The sequence below is a fragment of the Aspergillus luchuensis genome, chromosome 4 (assembly GCF_016861625.1).
Source record: "Aspergillus luchuensis IFO 4308 DNA, chromosome 4, nearly complete sequence".
Lineage (NCBI taxonomy): Eukaryota > Fungi > Ascomycota > Eurotiomycetes > Eurotiales > Aspergillaceae > Aspergillus > Aspergillus luchuensis.
The window spans coordinates 1,277,861-1,296,810 of NC_054852.1; the positions used below are offsets into that span (position 1 = coordinate 1,277,861).

The 18,950-nt window shown below is 52.0% G+C and overlaps 6 protein-coding genes across 6 annotated transcripts; 2 read left to right on the forward strand and 4 right to left on the reverse strand.

The window, feature by feature from the left end:
* Positions 1-208: 208 nt before the first annotated feature.
* Positions 209-2,226, reverse strand: AKAW2_40465A (Mis12-Mtw1 family protein; the record flags this gene model as incomplete). Its single annotated transcript, XM_041688796.1, has 5 exons — positions 209-791; positions 846-1,014; positions 1,062-1,226; positions 1,276-1,911; positions 2,019-2,226. 5 exons carry the CDS (start codon positions 2,224-2,226, stop codon positions 209-211), a joined length of 1,761 nt encoding a protein of 586 aa, XP_041542545.1.
* A 1,007-nt stretch (positions 2,227-3,233) lies between these two features.
* Positions 3,234-6,872, reverse strand: AKAW2_40466A (putative phosphatidylserine decarboxylase Psd2; the record flags this gene model as incomplete). The annotated part of the gene is made up of 7 exons (XM_041688797.1): positions 3,234-3,395; positions 3,458-4,209; positions 4,272-5,759; positions 5,811-6,231; positions 6,287-6,502; positions 6,587-6,631; positions 6,729-6,872. The coding sequence occupies 7 exons, from the start codon at positions 6,870-6,872 to the stop codon at positions 3,234-3,236; spliced, it is 3,228 nt and encodes a 1,075-aa protein (XP_041542546.1).
* Positions 6,873-10,190: 3,318 nt separating this feature from the next.
* AKAW2_40467S (uncharacterized protein) lies at positions 10,191-11,438 on the forward strand (the record flags this gene model as incomplete). Its single annotated transcript, XM_041688798.1, has 1 exon — positions 10,191-11,438. The coding sequence occupies one exon, from the start codon at positions 10,191-10,193 to the stop codon at positions 11,436-11,438; it is 1,248 nt and encodes a 415-aa protein (XP_041542547.1).
* A 654-nt stretch (positions 11,439-12,092) lies between these two features.
* AKAW2_40468A (putative MFS glucose transporter) lies at positions 12,093-13,637 on the reverse strand (the record flags this gene model as incomplete). Its single annotated transcript, XM_041688799.1, has 2 exons — positions 12,093-13,469; positions 13,539-13,637. 2 exons carry the CDS (start codon positions 13,635-13,637, stop codon positions 12,093-12,095), a joined length of 1,476 nt encoding a protein of 491 aa, XP_041542548.1.
* An 885-nt stretch (positions 13,638-14,522) lies between these two features.
* ssn3 (cyclin-dependent serine/threonine protein kinase SSN3) lies at positions 14,523-16,525 on the forward strand (the record flags this gene model as incomplete). The annotated part of the gene is made up of 3 exons (XM_041688800.1): positions 14,523-14,640; positions 15,240-15,399; positions 15,454-16,525. 3 exons carry the CDS (start codon positions 14,523-14,525, stop codon positions 16,523-16,525), a joined length of 1,350 nt encoding a protein of 449 aa, XP_041542549.1.
* A 372-nt stretch (positions 16,526-16,897) lies between these two features.
* Positions 16,898-18,751, reverse strand: AKAW2_40470A (putative metaphase-anaphase transition protein (Mlo2); the record flags this gene model as incomplete). Its single annotated transcript, XM_041688802.1, has 4 exons — positions 16,898-16,905; positions 16,974-18,426; positions 18,499-18,553; positions 18,636-18,751. The coding sequence occupies 4 exons, from the start codon at positions 18,749-18,751 to the stop codon at positions 16,898-16,900; spliced, it is 1,632 nt and encodes a 543-aa protein (XP_041542550.1).
* Positions 18,752-18,950: the final 199 nt, after the last annotated feature.

An 18,950-nucleotide genomic window follows, 5' to 3' on the forward strand; every position in this document is an offset into this window, starting at 1 on the left:
AACTCCATTGCTGAAGAGAAAAAGAAATTAACGCCCACCCAAAACGAAATTAGAATTTATCAAACGCCAAGGCTAGTCCCTGCCCTGCCCTGCACAGCCCAGTCCGCAAATACATGACATAACAGATTGTAATGAACCGCTCTCTGCCCCCTTCTTTCATAGAAATATGTATAGTAACAAGCATCTTCCTATCTAATTGATACCGAGACTACGTCGAGCGACGCTCCACCCGGCTCAACGCCCCAAGAATCACGCCGAGGTCTTCTCGGGCTCGTGGTCGGAGGCTGAGGTCTTGACGGTTGTTGGTTTCGTCGGCGCTGGATTCGGCTGTCGCGAGTCGACGACGTGCGTCGCGCTCGTCGAGGCGTTCGGCGCAGATGCGGAGGATGCGGGTCGAAACTGTATCGGACATGGTGCGGTAGAGGTCGATGTCGTGGATGCCAGCGGCGAGGGAGTCGAGGGTCGGTGCGAGTGAGTTGGTGATGCGAGAGAGTCGGGTGGAGACGGTAGAGGGTGACATTTGGGGTAAGAGGTTTGGTTCGGGGGCTGCTGGCTCGGTTTCCATGGGCTGGGTGTCTGGTTGTTGTTGTTGTTTGGCGGCTTCGGGGTTTATTTGTGCAAAGATTTCTCGTTGTGACGGTTCTAATAGAGACAAGTCGATTTGTTCGGGCGGTGATGGTTGTGATGATGGGACGGAGTCGGATTCGGGTTGTTCGGGTGGTGCAGGCTTGATTCGAGGGATGTCTGCTGGCCGGAGGAGTGCATTGAGAGCATGTCGCTCTTTTTGCAGCCTTGACACGTAGCTGTTAGCTTCCGCCTGCTGCTGCCCATCAGACACTGCGTACCTTTGTATTTGCTCTTCCAGTTCCTGGATCTTTTCCGCGTTTTGAATGTTCTTTGGGTTTTCCTTCTTGACCACCAGAGTAGGAGGGGTAGCATCCTCTCTTCCAAACCAGTTGGAAAGCTCCGAGTTGCTGGAAAACTCCTTCAGCAGCTCCTCCTGGATGACTCGCGCTGGGATTTGTTAGCTTATGCATCCACTTTCTCATTATCAAACATACCGGCTAACCGGGCGCTCTCGTCTTCTGAGCGCGACCCAGATGGCTTATCACCCATTGCCCGCGTGCCACACCATATCAGGAGCTGACGCATCCTCCGAGGCTCCGGCAGATCAGCCGCGATATGCTTGTAGAAATCTGCGGTATCAACCTTCTTGTGCGGTAATGCTGCAATGTTGTTAGCATTCATCAGACACACATGGCATAGATTGCCCACCATTAGACGCCCCCGAGTCAATCAGCGAGCTGGCTCGCCGTCCTCGCATCCCAAGACTGCTCCGTCGATTCCCTCCTTTCACAGATTTCTTTCCCCGCATCTCCTTGTTGCGCTGGATGACTGGGGTATCCGCCAACGGCAGCGCAATTGTAGTAGCAGTTCCGGACGGTTGCGGCTCTGGAGACACAAAGCCATTGCGTGGTTGCGGTTGCGGTTGAGATTGCTCCTGTTGTAGTGCATCGGTCTTCGAGTTACTCGGCCTGCCTTTCCTCCGCTTCTTCTCCAACGGCACCGTCTCGACTTGGTCGTGTTTTCGTGTGGAGCGTGTAGCACGCTGTTGCTGTTGCTGTGGTTGTGGTTGCGGTTCCGGCTCAGGCGCAGGCTCGACCGGAGCTACCGAGTTTTTCGCAGCGCCTCTCGTTCTCCTCTTCCCAGTCCCTTCAGCCTGTTTCTTCGGTTCCTCCGCAACCTCCGTCTTCTTCTCCTCTACCCGCTTCTTCGGCGGTCGACCTCGCCTCGGCGATGGTTGTGCCGGCTCTTCCGGGACAGGCGACGGTACCTTCTTAGGCTCTGATGGCTTAGCCTTTTTGGTCGTGATGCGCGAGAACTGAAACCCCTCGATATCCTCCTCAAAGACTGTAAACCCAAGCTGAGGCATTAGCAATTCATCCATTACCCTCAACGCATAAGACAATCACCGCCACTGCAATCGCCCTTCGTTCCAATCGCACAAGGTCACTCACCAGCCTTCCGTTTCTTCTCCGCAGCACTCAGCTTCTCCTCACCCCGATCCTGCTTATTCAAAATCAATCGCGCGCTCGTTCTCCTGCCCGAACTTCTTCCAGGCGCGGCAGGACGCGCCTGCGCCTGGGACGTTGCCATATCAAGGGCCAGTAACGGTTCGCGACGTTTCGTCTTGGTGGTAGAGGTCGTCAAAACAGTGACGGTCATGTCAGGACCGGGACTCAAAAGGCGGGGTCGTAAGGGCGGGTAACAAATGAAAAAGAGTAAGGAGCGTAGATATCAAACTGCGAAGAAGTCGATACAGTTCTGCCCCGCGCAGTGTCTTTGTTTCTCCTGCCGGGAAGAAATCAAGCGCGAATGGTAGCTGAACCTGAAGCTGGCCGCGAAGAATTCCTCCCGCTTCTGTTGTTGATAGGATCCTCTCCGTCACCGCCAAATCCTTCCACTTCCGGAACAATTCACAAGCGACAGGTAGCTGGGATTGACAATCGTGCTTTGGACAGACTCCTCCGGTTTTCTTTTTGGACCTGGGTTAGGTTGGTGGAATGCGGGATCGCGCGGTCGCAGGTAGTCGACGGGTAGCTTTCGACGGGACGCAAAACGGGGGGGTGGTGTGGGCGGTCCGAGGGACGTGTTGTCGATAGCCGGGTTGCGCGGTACAACCACCCGTTCAGAAGACGCGGCGACAGCGGGCGACCGGTTGAGACAGGCGAATCGAGACTGAAGATAGGATGGCAGAAACTTCCACAGGGCTCCTTGCGCAGAAGGGCCAAGCTCTGGCGTCGGGATGACGGGGGGATTTGGCTGTTGCGAGTTGCCGCAGCACGCGCTTGTTTTGGTCGTGGCGCGTGGGGACGACGCTAGGCCCGTTTCGGGTGACACCGCTGGTGGCCCGCGAAATGCAGTCAAGTCACTTACTCTATCTTACTATATCGGAGTTGTGATAAATAATAGGTTCAATATTTGCAACTATGTCCATTACGTATGTTCTAGTATCTAATCAATGTGTACAGCCCCGCATGATTGCTTGCTTCCAGTAGTCGTCCGGCTTCGTCATGGTAGGTAAGTATTCTTTACAAGTGTGCTGCAAATCGCTATGACGGCTCCCGGCCGTGATCATGTACCAGTAAACGCCCGAAATGAATCATCCTTCAATTGAGTCACCTCAAGAGAATTGCGGAAAGATAACACGCATGTTACGCGCTAGTCCTTCCCTATTCAAAGGCCGCCGCATCAGTCGGTGGTGCCAGACTGCCTTCGATTCGGCGCTTGGCGGCTTGCATCTCCTCCAAAGAGACATCCTCGGTCTTCTTCGGCATGTCGGGCTCATATTGAGCGACGCCAGGGCTGTGGCCCACAGACATGCCGACTCGGATCTGCAACGGCAGGGCATATTAGTACTGACGACGCATGAGGATCACAATGGAAGGTGGCTTACCAATGTTTCCAAAGGACCCTTCGAGTTGTCCACCAGGTCACTGTCGAAGTTCACAGCACCCTCTTCAAACAGAAGCAGGAGAGTGCTTCCTCCAAACTTGAAGTATCCAAGCTCTTCAGCCCGGGAGACCTTCTCTCCCGCCTTCCGTGTAATGACCGTACTTCCCACCATCATGGCTCCCACGCAAACCACCATGACACGGCCATGAGCAACCGAATCAATGGGTACCAAAACTCGCACGTTTTCGCCATAAACGTCCAAAGCAGAACGGATCGCCATCGGGTTGACAGTGTAGTATTCACCTTCGATGGTCTTGGGCTCGCCCAAGACACCGTCCACGGGGATATGGAAGCGGTGGTAGTCCTGCGGCGCGAGACGGAAGATTCCCAACGCTCCATTCTTGAAGCGTTGCACATCTTCAGGATATGCGTCGCCCAGAAGTCGAGCAACGGAGAACTCTCTACCCTTGACCCAGATTCCGGTTGCTTCCTCCAAGCGGTCAAACACGACCGCTCGGCAATCAGCAGGCGATACTACGATCCCGGGCTCCTCAGGGGCTGAGCAGGGCCGAGCACCGGGCTTGAGGGCACGGTAGAAGAATTCGTTGAAGGTCTTGAACTTCTCCACTGGGAGCAAGACCTCAGACATATCGAGTTGATGGAAATTGATAAAATCCCGGATTTGACTGGCTGATGCCGGGTCATCGTACTTCCTGCCCTGTTTGATACTGAGCGACTTCAAGATCTTGCGGACTGTGATAGACGGTTAGTTTTATGTGCGAGTCAGGCTAGAAGCAACAAGCGGGTAATCATACTTCTCTTCTTTTCCATTTCTCGGCTCTTGAGGCCCTTATATAGAAGCCGGATTCCCAGCCGGACATAGACACTCATACGCTCTTCATTGATCTGGCCAGTGATTCGATCCTGCACGAGGATGTTGGCTGAGTTGGCACCCAGCTTATACCCGCCATAGGAGATTTTGGTGATCACCTTGGTGTACCACTTGCGCTGGGCCTGACTCGATGTTACGAATCCACCCATGACGAGGTTGTCTACCTGTCTCCAGTCCCGGCTGGCACAGGTAGCAATGTGTGTGATAATGTCGGCATCTGAGCGTGAAGAGAGGCGCGGTTGATGACATAGAGGACATTCTCGGAGTTCGATAACGTGTTCCACACCTCGTTCATCTCCCAGGTCATCTGGAAGGAGGTCCTCCTCCGTGGAACTCGGCTGCTCATCACTCGACAATGTCGGCACTGAAGTAGTCTGAGGATTGGCATTGTGTGAGCGAGGTTCCATGGTGAGTTCATCACCACTTGAATGTTCATCACTCTCACGGCTAGCGGTCGACGGCGTGGGCGAGAGTTTCTTGGGAGGTGAGCCGGGGTCTTTCTGCAGAGCCTGAAGTGTATCTTCCAGGCATATCACAGCCTGGTCGAATGTCAGATCCATAGTATCACTGGGCTCATTCTCTGAGCTGAACCGTTCGAAGAAGCTGTCGATCGTAGACTCCTTCAGGGTTGACCCAAGAGTGTCAAGCATTGTCGTGAGCTCAACTTTGTCGATCCGGCCGCTCTCATCGGCATCATACTGTCTAAGCATGAGTCTCCAGAACTGCTGCCGCAGTGCACGATAAGGCATGTATTTCGCCTTGACAAACAGTTCAGGGAAGTGTTTATCTTCCCATCTTTCTTTGTTTTTCAGGGCTAGTTGTATCCGATAGACCTGGAGGCCATTCGACTCGAGCGGTCCGATCGGATCTCCTTCGAAGCTGGCCGCTGTTGGGGTGGAAGGCTGGCTACTCTCGGGAATTTCAGGGATACTCCGTGGAGGTAGCAATGTCGAAGACTGTTCCTGCAGTGTCTGGCTTGATAAGGAAGTAGAAGAACCTCTGGGTGTAGTGCCAAATTTGGGTGACGTTGACAAGCTGTTGGCCGAAGGCGATCTGCTGATGGCAATTTTTATCTCTGAAGGCCGGCTGGAATGACCTTGCTCGGCCCCTGTGGGATCCAGACTCGGGTCGACGAATTTGTATAGACCGGTTTCGGGGTCGGCCTCGGGAGCGGACTTTATGAGCGTCTGGACCGGGAACGAAGCGGAAGCAACAAAGTCATTTCCAGAGAACTTGTCTCTGTCCATGACGGTGAATCCGATAGTATAAGATTGTTCGTGTTTCATAACCTGAAAGACCATCTTCTCGTTGTAGACGGGGTTGAGATTGTGACGCACGACCGGCGTTCGAAGCGTTTTTCTACCGAGAGATGTGACCACAAATGGATCCATGTCAAAGGAAGTGCGCGTCACTGTTGCGGGTTAGCAAAGAAGTAGGGGCCATAGGAGGTGGCGCGTCTTACCATTCCGTTCCGGCGGAAGGTCTGTCACTTTGACAATTTCCATGAAAACGATACCCTGTACTCCGTTACCAGCACCTGAGAATTGATAGGCTCTAGCGGCAAGGGATTTGCGCTTCAAGCGCTTGAGCCGTAGTCTGCGTCTTCTCTTCTCGACGACCTCAGGTTTCGTAGGGTCGTCTGTCTCATCCGAGGTTTCTTCCTCTCTGTCGACATCATCCAGCGTGATGGACGGGATCTGCGGGAAATCATCCTCCTCATCTCCAGAGGACACCATCGTTTTGAACTTGTGATAGGTGTCCGTTGGCGAAGCGTTCGGATTCGATGCGTCGAGGAGTGAAAATTTCAGAAGAATCTCCCCAGAGACCATACTGTCCTTCTTTCTAGTTGGTTTTCGCTTCGATTTGAGTGTATACCATTTTGGCTTGAGGGCATATGTCAGCTCAGCTCGATCTAAGCCACACGAAACGGGCGCCTACCTGCTGATGAACGTCACCATTCTGAAAGATATCTTCCAGTGCTATGTCGAACTCGCCCAGGTAATCTTTGCCAAATCTATCATGGTCCCAACAAATGCACTCCAACAGCGGTACGCCAACCACTGGCATCTCGAATGTCACATTCCATTCTGGGTTCAAGGTCTTGGGAATTGTGGGTGTTGATTGTCGTGCGTCTCCGAGCGTGACTACCAAGTACTGCAGAAGAGGAGGGTTTCGTCAGCCACAAGGCTCGAAAATGAGATTGACTGGTTTTTCCATGATTGATAAAGGGGAACTCACCGGATCGCTAGTCCCTCCTCGATCCTTAGCTGCAAGATTTCGTCCCTGAAGGTATATGCGACCTGGGTTAGCGGATCAATGGAACTGTGGTCAGAGCTTCCGTAGAGCTCCGCGCGCTCGTAGATGCGACATTCTCACTCACCCGAATGACGGAGACTTTCAGGATTAACGGCTTCTGCTCAGGCATTCGCATCGGGCTTGTACTCCTGCTTTGGCCGGGAGTAGGGTTATTGCTTTTCGTGCTCAGATGGCTGCTGAGACGTTGTGGCAATGGTAACCGCACCATGGTGACCGGCCGGAAGTGCGGGGGAAACAGGCTCGACGAAGGCGGAGGAGGACAGGACACGTCGCGTCAACACGGGAAACTGGACAGGGAAAATGGTATTAGAGAAGAACTATCGCATCATCAAGTGCCATGGAGGGCTATTGGGAAATATAGTACATTGAAAAGCGGCCAGAGCTCCCCGGCCACCGTGACGAAGAGGTGTCACGGTGTGGTTGCCTGTCAGGACGAACTGCCGGCTGATCTAAAGTACTACTAAGTGGTGCTCTCTGTGTCTGGATCCGCCCAGTGAAACCAGGAGACGGAGCCACGATCGGACAGTACGGGAATCAACAGGAGAACTTCACCCACCCTGCAATTGGCACCTTTTTGTTTCTAGAGATGCAAGGCCAGGAGCATTGCGCCCACAAAACCGGTGACAACGAAAATGGGGTGGAAGAGAGGGAAAGCTTAATGCACGGACTTGGACGGGGTGAATACAGTAATAATAGTAATAATAATAATACGACAGACGACTGGGGAGGGAGGAACCACCCCAACAACAAATAACAACAACCAGGTCGGCAGTAATAATAGGAATAATAATGATGATGACAATGATAATAATAATAATAATAATAATAATAATCAAAGCTAAGGGGTACTAAGAATAATCGATGATGGAGACGGAAACTGGGTCTGGGAAAAAGGAGAAGGAAAGCACAACAGCAACTGACTGACTGCTGCAGCACTCGTATCGTGAGTGGGGATTTTGGGGTGGATGTCGTACTGTTTAAGTCAGTCAGTTCAAGTCCGTGAGTCCCTTTTTGAGTCCTCCTCGATGGGCTCCTTCTTGTACTTGAACCTCGGAGTTCCCAAGACTCTAATTTATTCTGCTGTTTGGGAAGCTACAACAAGATTAATGGGCTGCAGCGAATCCCCAGTTCCCAACAACGGGAGCAAGTGAGGAGTTGCGGAAGCCGCCGGTTACGCCCTGGATGATTGAAACTCCTCCTATTAAATTGGACCCTGGTAATTCGTCGAATGCTATAGGGCTAGAAGGTGCTGGAAGATGTGGAAAAGCTGGTAGATAAGACGTTCAGGCCCACCGGGCGAGTGATCATGAGTCTTGTGAAATGGAGAAAGGAAAGGAAAACTGGCAGCCTAGTACTACTTACTACTTCGTAGAGTGGATGGGGGTTGTGGCTACGGGGATGTGGCTATTTCCGAGCTCTCCCATCTGGACCACTTACCGATCATCTTGTCTTAACTCTGTCTCGTATGCTCTCTACATCTACAGAGTTCATTCACTGGCTATGTACGGAACATCGGAATCCAAATCCAATTACTACTATTGCCGAGCACATTTCTTGCTGCCTGAACGTCATCTGAGAACCCCTCATAGTTTCATCCAAGGCTCAGATCCAATGAGAGCGAATCCATCCAGTAGATCGACTGCCCCTCGATCCGGAAGCATCCAATGGATGTGTCTAACGTGAGATTCACTCGGGCAAAGACGACAACGGAGGGGCTATGGATCACTGCCTCGCTGTCCCTGCTTCAGCCCTGTAACCCCCCACCCCCGGAATAAGTCAACATGTCAATGGAATAACCGAAAATATCGAATGGAAGGGAGTATGAGTAGTAAGTAGTCTATTAAGGGACTGGGACTGTCGGAAGTTCGGCCGATTAAAGATGGTTGCCTGGAGGCGGTGAAAGTGAAGTCACTCTGGTAATTCTGGGTTGGATTGTGTCCAGAATGGCAGAAACAAGGGCATTAGGCAGTTTTCCTCTCCACTTCCTCATGCTTGAACCATGGTTCGGTCCATCGGTCAAATGCTTTGCAGCTTTAGGGGTCTTGACTGTCGATAATTAGCTACATGTAGCAGATGATCATAGTTTGTGCTTAGGCGGACTTCACTGTCGGTGTGAATTTCTCACCGAGAGAAATATTTATTTACCCATGGATGCTTGTGGAAACGGAGCTCAAGCTGCTACATACTTAAGTCATGAAGAATGATGAAAGTGACTGGTCAGTTGACGGAGCATTCAAGCTGGTTGCGCATCGTACGGAGTAAGGCTTTACAAGATACATGTCTATCACCTGCCTCAATCAGGATCCAATTTACTTTCCTGTACGACCACCAACAGTTCCCGTCAATCTGGGGTCTCCCGAAGCGACACGTTTTTGTACAGTCCCTTGCTGCGGAGTAAACTGCTACTTGCGGGTTAACGCCGACCTTGCAATCGATCCCAGAGAAATAGATCACCTCTATGGATTGAAGGTGGAATATTCACTGACCGTCCAGCACGGCTCAGCTGCTGTGCTGTGCATTGGCGGGGTCATTACTGTATAGACAAGGGCCGTTCTTCGCCATAGTATTTACAGTAAGTGCTACCACAACATGGGTAGTACTAGTTAAGAGTACCCCTTCCACCCCAACCTGGCACTTCCACATCATATCCTCTATTTCAAACCAACGTATTGACGAACCAACACCTCATAGCTACCCAGGCTGGTATTTTAGAGAAGCGGAGGGCAGGAGCGACCGTCTCTCAGCTGAGCGGGTTCGAAGTACACTTGTCGAGCCATGACTTCAAGTCTGATCAGCGAACAGGGACCTCTGACTTGGTTAGTTGTTTGCCTTCGACCTAAATTGGGATAAGCTGCAGCAGACTCATTCCTATGATAGGCTAAATGATTGCTACGTACTAAGTGTCTCTATCGATGCCACGAACTCCTCAGATCTCTCGAGGCACCCAGCCACTGGACTTTCAAGCTAACGCTCCTGGTCGGCTCTCCTCCAGCTATCCACGCAAAACAGATACCCAACAACTGCAAAACTATTTGACGGGTCTCTGGCCTGTTGGGAAAGATGAATTCGCCTCTCCCCCTCTCTTGATGCATCCATACCGCCTTCCAGCTGACTGAGGCTTTGATGCAGTTAAGCCGTGGGCGGCCGAGTCGGGTCCACGACTAGGCTGGCCGCTAATGCAGCAGCGGTTCGGGATGCAAATCAACCTCAGCCGAACACCTGAGCACCACCTATCATATGGAGTACAGGTGGCTGGCAGCTTTTGCTGCGGTCGATCGATTGGCCAAGGCAGACCTTCAGCTCGCCAAAATTGCAGTGCTTCCTTTGGGTTCCTCCACTGATGCTTATAAGACTCCTTACCTCTGCCAACTCTCCGTGACCTACATTTACATGGTCCATCGAATACCCCGCCATCTTGCTGGAAGAATCCCTTCATATCCATGTTTGGACAGTGATTCTGCAGCAAACTTATCCTTCGGGCACATTCCTGCAGATATTCACTGCCATAATTTGATTTGAAGACAACATGGGCTGGTTTCCGACGACCCTCGATTCCGAAGCACAGAGCTGGCGTTTTGATATCGTCTCCCTTCTGGCCATTATCGGAGGATCCTCTATTGAAAAGCATAAGCAGGCAATCACGGCGTCCCCATTTGCCGGGTTCCCACGTATCCTACCCGCCCCTGAATCACTGCTGGATACAGATCGGCCCAACCGACTCCCCTCTGTCAAGGAAGTCACCATCATTGGCGTCAAATCCGGTACGCGCTTCACCGAACTCAATTTTTTCGCCAATGTCATCCACAAGCTCGAGGAGCTGGAGGAGTATGAGTTTCGGTCCTACAATATTACATATCAGAAACCGGAGAAGGACACCATTAAAAGCGCAGCAGAGGTGGACGATGTCGAGAGTGGAGGAACGCAAAATGATGCCGAGCAAAAAAGCCAGCCGGACGACGACAAGAAAGAGGTCATCGTCCCGTTGAAGTCGCTCAGTGCGCTAAATCTTGTGACCTTGATCTCAATTCTAATGACCATCGGCCTCTTCATCTGGGCGGGTATGATCCACGACGGCGTGGCCCTCGTCGCCCTCGCCGCCATGTCATTGTCTACCAGCGCTGCCTGCCTATCTGCGCAATGGTATCCGAGGCTATCCACCCGTACGACAAATACCAAGGTGACGAAGGGGGATATTGTCATGAAGACCCGTAACGGGGCTTTTATTGTGGTAGAATGCCCCGAAGAGATAACGAGAGAGCTGTACGGGGGAGCCGAAAGCTGTCGCTACGTGTTCAAGACTCGAGGCCACCAAGCACTTTTGGCTTGCAGCACGGTCCTTCTCATGGCGGCAATTATTCTCTTCAGTAACTGCGGATGGACGATGCAGATTGCCGTCGGCGTCGCATACATCATCCTGAATATCCTATACTTTGCCCTGGCCTTGCTGATGGATCCGGGGGAAATGTGGGACTTGAGCCGATATAACGTGAAGACAGTCAGAACAGCAAAGACGAGGAATTACACTAGAGCCTTGTGGGAGGCTATTCGGGAGACCAAGGAGATTGCATGGGTCCGAAAGGGAGGCCTGGCCCCGTCGACCGATGCATGGGATAGTTGGTTGAAAGAAGCCCAACTCAACTGCGGCGCCAACGCCGAGCGCTGGAATCCTGAAAGGGCAAGAGACCGTCTGATGTCGCAGGCGTCTACCGAGGAGTCTGCTACGTCAATGGAGATACAGCTACGTGCCCCGCCACAAATGTCAGCTAGCAAGTGATGCTGGCCATGGGGGTTGTATGAATCTGCCGTGCGTGCAGATCAATACGGATATTTTCATAACTATTACCATGATGAATTATGAAGTGTTGGATAGGAATGATTGACGTTATGACTAGACATGTCTGTTAGCGTTTTGCGGATTCATCACTTTCATCACTAGAGCTTTTCTTTCGATTACGAGATGCAGGTATACAGCATAGCGGCTAGACTGGGATATCTTCTACTACCTTGTTGCATTGGCGGGCTAGTTTCATGTTTGATATTTTTTAGCTAAGAACATACCACTGCCCTAAAATCACTTTAGCGTTCATGTTATTCAAAGCAGTTGACTCATCGAAAAATATATTATTACTGGGATTGCCCAGGAACATCTGTCTTCCACGCGTACATCTTCGCACCGCAACCTCAAACTCACACTCATACCATAGTTAGTACTATGTATTATTAGAGCATGTCATCACTCTCAATGTCACCGAATGGAACTAAAAGCGAGACCTACGGTTATACCATACCAAGCTTGCTAAGTATAGTAAACCCTTACTTAATTGACCAATTGAAGAAGGCTATATATCTCATACTGTAGGCCACTCAAATAGGTACGGACCATAAACAAGTATTATGCAAGATACCCCAAAAGCTACTCACTCTCAACTCAATCCCGTCGTCGACGATCATCTCTCCCCCAAACCTCATCCGCACTAGCCTTTCCCTTCGTCTCCGGAACACGCCAATAAATAAACCCACCAAGGAGACACGCCATACCCGTAAAGACCCAGTAGATCTTGCCACGGCCGCCCAGGGCATCATTCAACATGGGGAAGAATTGCGCTACTACGAAAGTGGCGATCCAATTGGCAGCTAGGGCGCAGCTTTGCGTGGCGCCGACGGCTTCGGGGCCGACGAGCTCCGAGGCGAGGATGAATGGGACGGGGCCTAGGCCGACGGCGAAGCAAGAGACGAAGAGGAGGACGGCGATAGCGGAGAGGACCTTTTGGTTGAAGTAGATGGCTAGGGCTAGGAGCATGGAATTGCATCCCATGCCGGTGATGCTGAGGAGGAGGCAGGATCGACGGCCGATTTTGTCGGGGAGAGGGGAGCAGGCGAGGGTGATGATGAGGTTGATGGCGGAGATGATGACGGTGAGGAGGGCGGCGGTGGTGGGGAGGATGGTTTGTAAGAGGGAGACGCTGTACATGATGATGCTGTTGATTCCGGTGAATTGTTGGGAGACCATTACGCCGACGACGGCGATGATGGCTGGTCGGTAGGTTGGGTTACTGATGGCGTGGAAGATGGTGACCGGGGGTTGTTTGGGTGGCATGTTGCCGGATGGTGGCGTGAGGAGCGATTGCTCTTCGCCGGAGATGTCATCTGTTGGTCCTGCTGTTGAGGATGGCCATCCTTCGATTTCCTCTTCGATGTCTGCGTCCTTTCCGCGCAGCCGTTGCAGGACTTGTCTGGCCAGACTGCTCTTTTGGTGCTCGGCGAGCCAGGTGGGGCTTTCTGGGACTAGGGTGAGACCAAGGAGCTGGAGGGCTCCGATGAAGCCGGCAATGGCGAGGATGAATCGCCATTTGCTGCCCTCGCTTAGGAAGTATCCGAGGGACTGGGTTAATAGGATGCCGACGTTGGTCATGACCTGCGTGAAGGCACCGAAGAAACCTCTGGCGCTGGGTGGAGCGATTTCGGAAATGTAGATGGGGCCGACGACAATCGCAGCTCCTGCTCCAATGCCGGACAGCAGCCGGCCAAGGCTTAGAAGGGGAATGTTAGATGCGCATGTTTCAGCCACGGGGCCCAGGATGAAGAATAGCGTGGTTGCTCGCAGAGCAAAGAGGCGACCATGTTTGGTGGCAACCGGCCCTGCCAGCAGGGCTCCCAAGAGTCCACCAAGGGTGTAGATTGACGACACCAGGCCGAATTGCGAAGCGTTCATGGGGATACATTGTGGTAGAGAGAGTGCCTCGGTGGAGGAATGGATGCTCTTCCGCTCGCAGGTGATCACCGCCTGAGGGGCATTAAGTTCGGCCTGTCGGATAGTAAGTGTCAGTATGAGCCGGGGGGTTGAGGTTGTAGATGTGGAAAGGGTAAAACCTACCAGGTGATAACCGAATTGGAGTGGTCCTAATGTTGTGATAAACACGAGGTAGATCAAGTATGGCGTGACCCGAGATCGGATCGGCTCTGGAGAGACCATGATTGTGGTTTGAGACGTTCGTTGAGTACGGGGGGTCTCAATAATCCACAGAGCTCTCGGTCAGTAAATGGGGGACAGATCTGCTGTTACCCGGTCATTGCACCTGGATGAATGGAAGGGAATAGCAGTCAGTCGGAGAGCAAGCGTGTTGATGACGTTGCGGAAGGGCGTCTATAATCGGGACAAGGAAACTCCGCGTTATCGGGGGGAATCCAGGGGGAGGAGTCTTATCAACAGGAGGGAGTGCAGTGGATGGCTTGCAGATGGTGTATTTAGGAGAAATATAGGATGGAAGACAGCAATTTATGATTGAGATAGGTCAATTGTAGAAATATAAGCCAGACAGGGTTCAAACATCCTACAAAGTACAATTATAATTATTTATCGTGTAATTGTTGATAGATGGATTGATCAATTGATTGATTGCTTGGGTGAGGAGGGGAGGGCTCAGAGTGATGAGTCAGCCACTTTCCCTCCGATGCAGCCTCACTCTTTCCAGTTCACTCACTCACTCACTCACTCTTTGGCGCCGGTTTTTGGCTTTTGGCTTTGCGGTGTTTCCCTCTTATTTGCCTTTTTGGCTTTAAGTCCTTCTTGTTTTTTTCTCACTCCTCTCGGCGCGTGTTGGTCCGTCTCAACTCACTGACCATCTCTCCTCCTGCAGGCTTGCTGTTGGATCTTTTTGCTTTCCCCATAGTGGTGGAGATCAGTGTCTCCGCGTATGGTTCCCGGACTCCATCGCAGCGTTGCAGTTTCCACGGATAGCCTAAAAGTACCCTCTTCTGACCTGACCACTTTCCCCTAACGAACTAATCATCATCTCTCCTTCCTCCCTCACGCTCCTCCTGCCTCTGACTCTCTTTTCCGGTCGCCTCCACCTCGTCCATGAGTCTGACAAACCCGCCTTCCTCGTCCGGCCCGTTAAGTACGACTTCCAGGCCCGCTGCGGCCACCGTCAGCCAAAGTCTGTCTCTAAAGAAGAGCCTGCAGGCTGCTGTTGATGGTAATACCGGTTACTGTTACTCTGCCTCTGCTTAGCTTGACTTGACGCTTTTCCTGTCTTTCCCCTTCCGAGCACCCTCTTTTCGCCCGTGTTGCCACTTTATTTTCTTATTACTATTATTGATCCGCTGTCTGAACCCGCTCCGTCACCATGTACTTTGGTTGAACCTTGCGCTGCTGTCAGATCTACTACTACTATTATTCTATCTTTCCTTATATAATCGTTAAATGCCCTTGAACAGTCCCTGTCTCCACGCCTGTTAACGGCTGTTCTGTCTGTTCTTTTTCCATGATGTTTGGAAGGAGCTTCCCGTTCTATAATTCTCTCGGCGGGTTTTATCCACGTGGTAATGGCTTTCCCTCTCCAGACTAACCCGCCGTCTTTCGGCCGGTTATAGAGGCTGCAACAATCTCGCCTCATCCTTCTCATCGTCCTTTCCCCCCATTAGCTCTCCCCTTTTCACCCCCCTATTCCTTTTGGTCTTTCGGACTTCTACTCCACTCCCCCTTGAACCTTGCTCGTGGAATTTGATTGGCTGTTGAATTCTTACGTTGGTTGTGGACAAGTGCATAGTCTCCCTGCTGACACCCTATATCAAGAGAGTCTAGATGCGAGAAAGCCTCCCGGCTCTGGTTACACCAGCAAAGTACGTGTGCGCGATAGATACCACATTGTGGGATTTATCAGTAGTGGTACTTATGGCCGTGTCTACAAGGCCATTGGCAAAAATGGCCAGAAGGGAGAGTTTGCGATCAAAAAGTTGGCATCCCACTCCTGGCATATCGGCTTCATCACATGACTTACCCGCTATAGGTTCAAGCCGGATAAAGAAGGCGAAATCATTCAGTATACCGGTCTTTCCCAGTCGGCCATCCGAGAAATGGCCTTGTGCTCAGAATTGGACCATCCCAATGTAGTGCAGCTGGCAGAAATTATCCTGGAGGACAAGTGTATCTTCATGGTCTTTGAGTACACAGAGCATGATCTGCTCCAGATTATTCATCATCACACCCAACCGCAAAGGCATGCCATCCCGGCCTTGATGGTTAGATCGATCCTCTTTCAGCTGCTCAATGGCTTACTGTATCTTCACACCAACTGGGTACTGCATCGGGACCTCAAACCAGCAAACATCTTGGTGACCTCAAGTGGTGCGATTCGCATTGGAGATTTGGGACTTGCCCGTCTCTTCTACAAACCTCTCAACTCTCTCTTCTCTGGAGACAAGGTTGTCGTCACCATCTGGTACCGTGCCCCTGAGCTCTTGATGGGGAGTCGACACTACACCCCAGCTGTTGACTTGTGGGCCGTCGGGTGCATTTTTGCGGAGCTGCTATCGCTCCGCCCTATCTTCAAAGGCGAGGAAGCCAAGATGGACAGCAAAAAGACGGTGCCATTCCAGCGCAATCAGATGATGAAGATTATCGAGATTATGGGGCTCCCAACCAAGGAGATCTGGCCTGGCATCGTGTCCATGCCAGAATATTCGCAGCTGCAGTCCTTGGCAATGTCGCGTGCCCCGGGGCATTTCAACCGATCCTCCAACCTAGAAGGCTGGTATCAGAGCTGCCTGAAGAACAACGGGTACTCCGCCAACTCGAGTGCTGGCACACCCGGGGCAGATGGTTTCGATCTGCTGTCACGCCTACTGGAATACGACCCGACCAAGAGGATCACCGCGCAAGAAGCCCTCGAGCATCCCTACTTCAAGAACGGGGGTCCTATCTCCGCCAATTGTTTCGAAGGATTTGAGGGCAAATATCCTCATCGTCGAGTGACACAGGATGACAACGATATTCGCTCTGGCAGCTTGCCTGGCACAAAACGCAGCGGACTGCCTGATGATAGTCTGTTGGGAAGGGCAACCAAGCGCTTAAAAGAGTGATATATTTTTCTTAATCTCTGAAGAATGTTTGGATGTACAAGGAGTTTAGGGCTGGGTGGCATTTTGTGCGGACTTCCAGATATGCATTTGGAACTGGCGTTTTTTCTTTTTATCTTGCAAATATACTTATCTTCGTGCACAAAGGTAGAGATTAGGGAAATCCCGAACTAGCAAGCATGTATACAATGAAATGAGCCAACGTCGAATTCGTGACACGGTATCATATGTGTTCAATCTTGACATCTTCAGAAATGCCGATAATCTTGAAACTAAATGCAAATGACGCCCTCCCCGACCCATAGACAATAGTACCCTAATCCAATCCCAGCATCCTAACATCAACCAATCCCATACAAATCATGACAATATCAATCAATATCCTATAAGTAACCATCAAGTTAGCAAAACCCACATTCAATCTCAAGGGGGTAATAGGACATATACATACCACTCTGCTCCCTCCGACCACCCCCCTCCCCAGCATCCCCACCATCATCATCACCACCACCACCACCACCACCCCCAGCAGCAGAAGATGCGGCATCCCGAATGGACTGCTCATCCCCTCTCAACTTCTCAAAGTAGGACTTAATATCCTCCGCACTAACCGCCTTACCCGTCTCCGCAAACGGCTTCAGAAACTCCTTCACCTTATCGCGCAGATGGTTGTACACCATTGCGCCCTCGATAGCACGCACCCGGTCGATATTGCTCAGTGCTGCTTCGCCCCGGTCGAGAAGACTGCCTGTGCCGGTGCTGCCTCCGCCGTTGGGACCCTCGCCGTCGCCGTCTTCGGACATGGGCGGTTCGTAGGTCTCTTCTTCTTCGCGCAGTTGAGGGTGCGATGCTAGGTGTGGGTAGCAGTCGCGGCAGCGGCAGAAGTGGTCGCGGAAGTCGTCTTTCAGGAAGAGGGAGAAAATGCGGGTTGGGGGGTTGGTGGGGAGGTGGGTGTGTTTGGGTGGGGAGGGGTTGCTGGTGTCTTCGCTGGTGGTGGTTTTGTCGGTGTCTTGGGATGTGTCGGGTTTGGATTCGGTGGTAGTGGTGGTTGTGTCGTTGTTTTCGGGTTTGAGCTCTTCTGTAGACTCCTCTTTTGGTCGCTTTGGAGCAGGATCGCTTTCCTCGTCGGCGCTGTCGTCCGCTTTGCGTTTCTTGGGGTTGCTGGGTTGCTCTGGTTCTGTGGTCTGGGGTGTTTGTTCGGTGGTGATGGGTTTGGTATCCTCTTCTGTGGGTTTGGCGAGTCCGCCTTCTTTGTATACTGGGGGTAGGAAGCCTGGCGTTCCTGCGTAGCGCTTTACCCAGGGATTCGAGTCGACGCACTTGTAGCAGAGGAAGATCGCAAAGTCCTCTTCCGCAGGGAATCCGGGCGGGAGGGGAGTCTCTTCTTCCTCGTCATCGTCGGCTGCCTCTCCATCGGTAGCTCCATCTTTCTTCGCACCCTTGTACCAGTCGCGCGGCAGGCCGATCAGGCATTCTGGGTGCCACCAGTCTTCGCCGCACCCACCGGTTTCTACTGTGCCCAGACCCAAACACTGGAACATCGTACCGCGTTCCTTATGCGGGTCATAGTCCTCGCCGCATCCGCAAAACTTGTTCTGGAAGTTGTGGTTGTATTTGTTGCCTTGGTGAGGTTGCTCTGAGTGCACGCCTTTCGCGCCGGTCTTGGGGTCATTCCGAAGGGTGCATGGGGAGGTGGCGGGCATGCGGGTTGTTCCACAGTCGCAAACAAAGTTCCGCTTGTTGAAGAGCTCGACGAGATTGTGTTCGCCATGGCAGGAGATGGAGCATGAGTAGCACACGGCGGCGGGGGTATATGACTCTTCGGAGGTGGAGGGGTTGCAGGTGAGGCAGGCGAAAAGGGATTGGCGAAGGGGGCCTAAATCTTGTGTACAAGTATCGAATGACTTGTATAGGTGTCAGTGTGTCTTATACTTCTTCACCTTTTCCTTCTCGATACGTAGGCAAGGTGAGCTTACATATGGGAGGACTTCACGCGCATCGGCTTCAAGTCGAATTTGCGATTCAATGAATCTATAAAGGCATTAGTGGTCTGCGCAACTAATTCTGCGATGTAATCCCAGTGCATGCGCGTTGCAGGTCGATGAAGACTCACTCCTTCGCGGTCTGCGAGTTTTGAGAGCTGAAGCTCTCGCGGCGCCCTGCGGTAGTCTGTCCGTTCAGTGCCTGTCCGGCATTGAGGGGTGGGTCGCCCGACTCGGTGTTGGCCATGTCTATCCGATATCCGTCACGCGATATAGAAACAATTTCAATGAAAGTTCCTATTTAGAGAGATTGATCGGATTATGAAGACTGAAGGATAGGTGATGGTTGCGCATACGGAGGAGGCTGAGCGGCGGCGATGGGAACGCGCCGGCGCGCAACCGTAAAGTGTTTGCCGTGTTTGCACCTATGGGGTTGGTAATCTGCT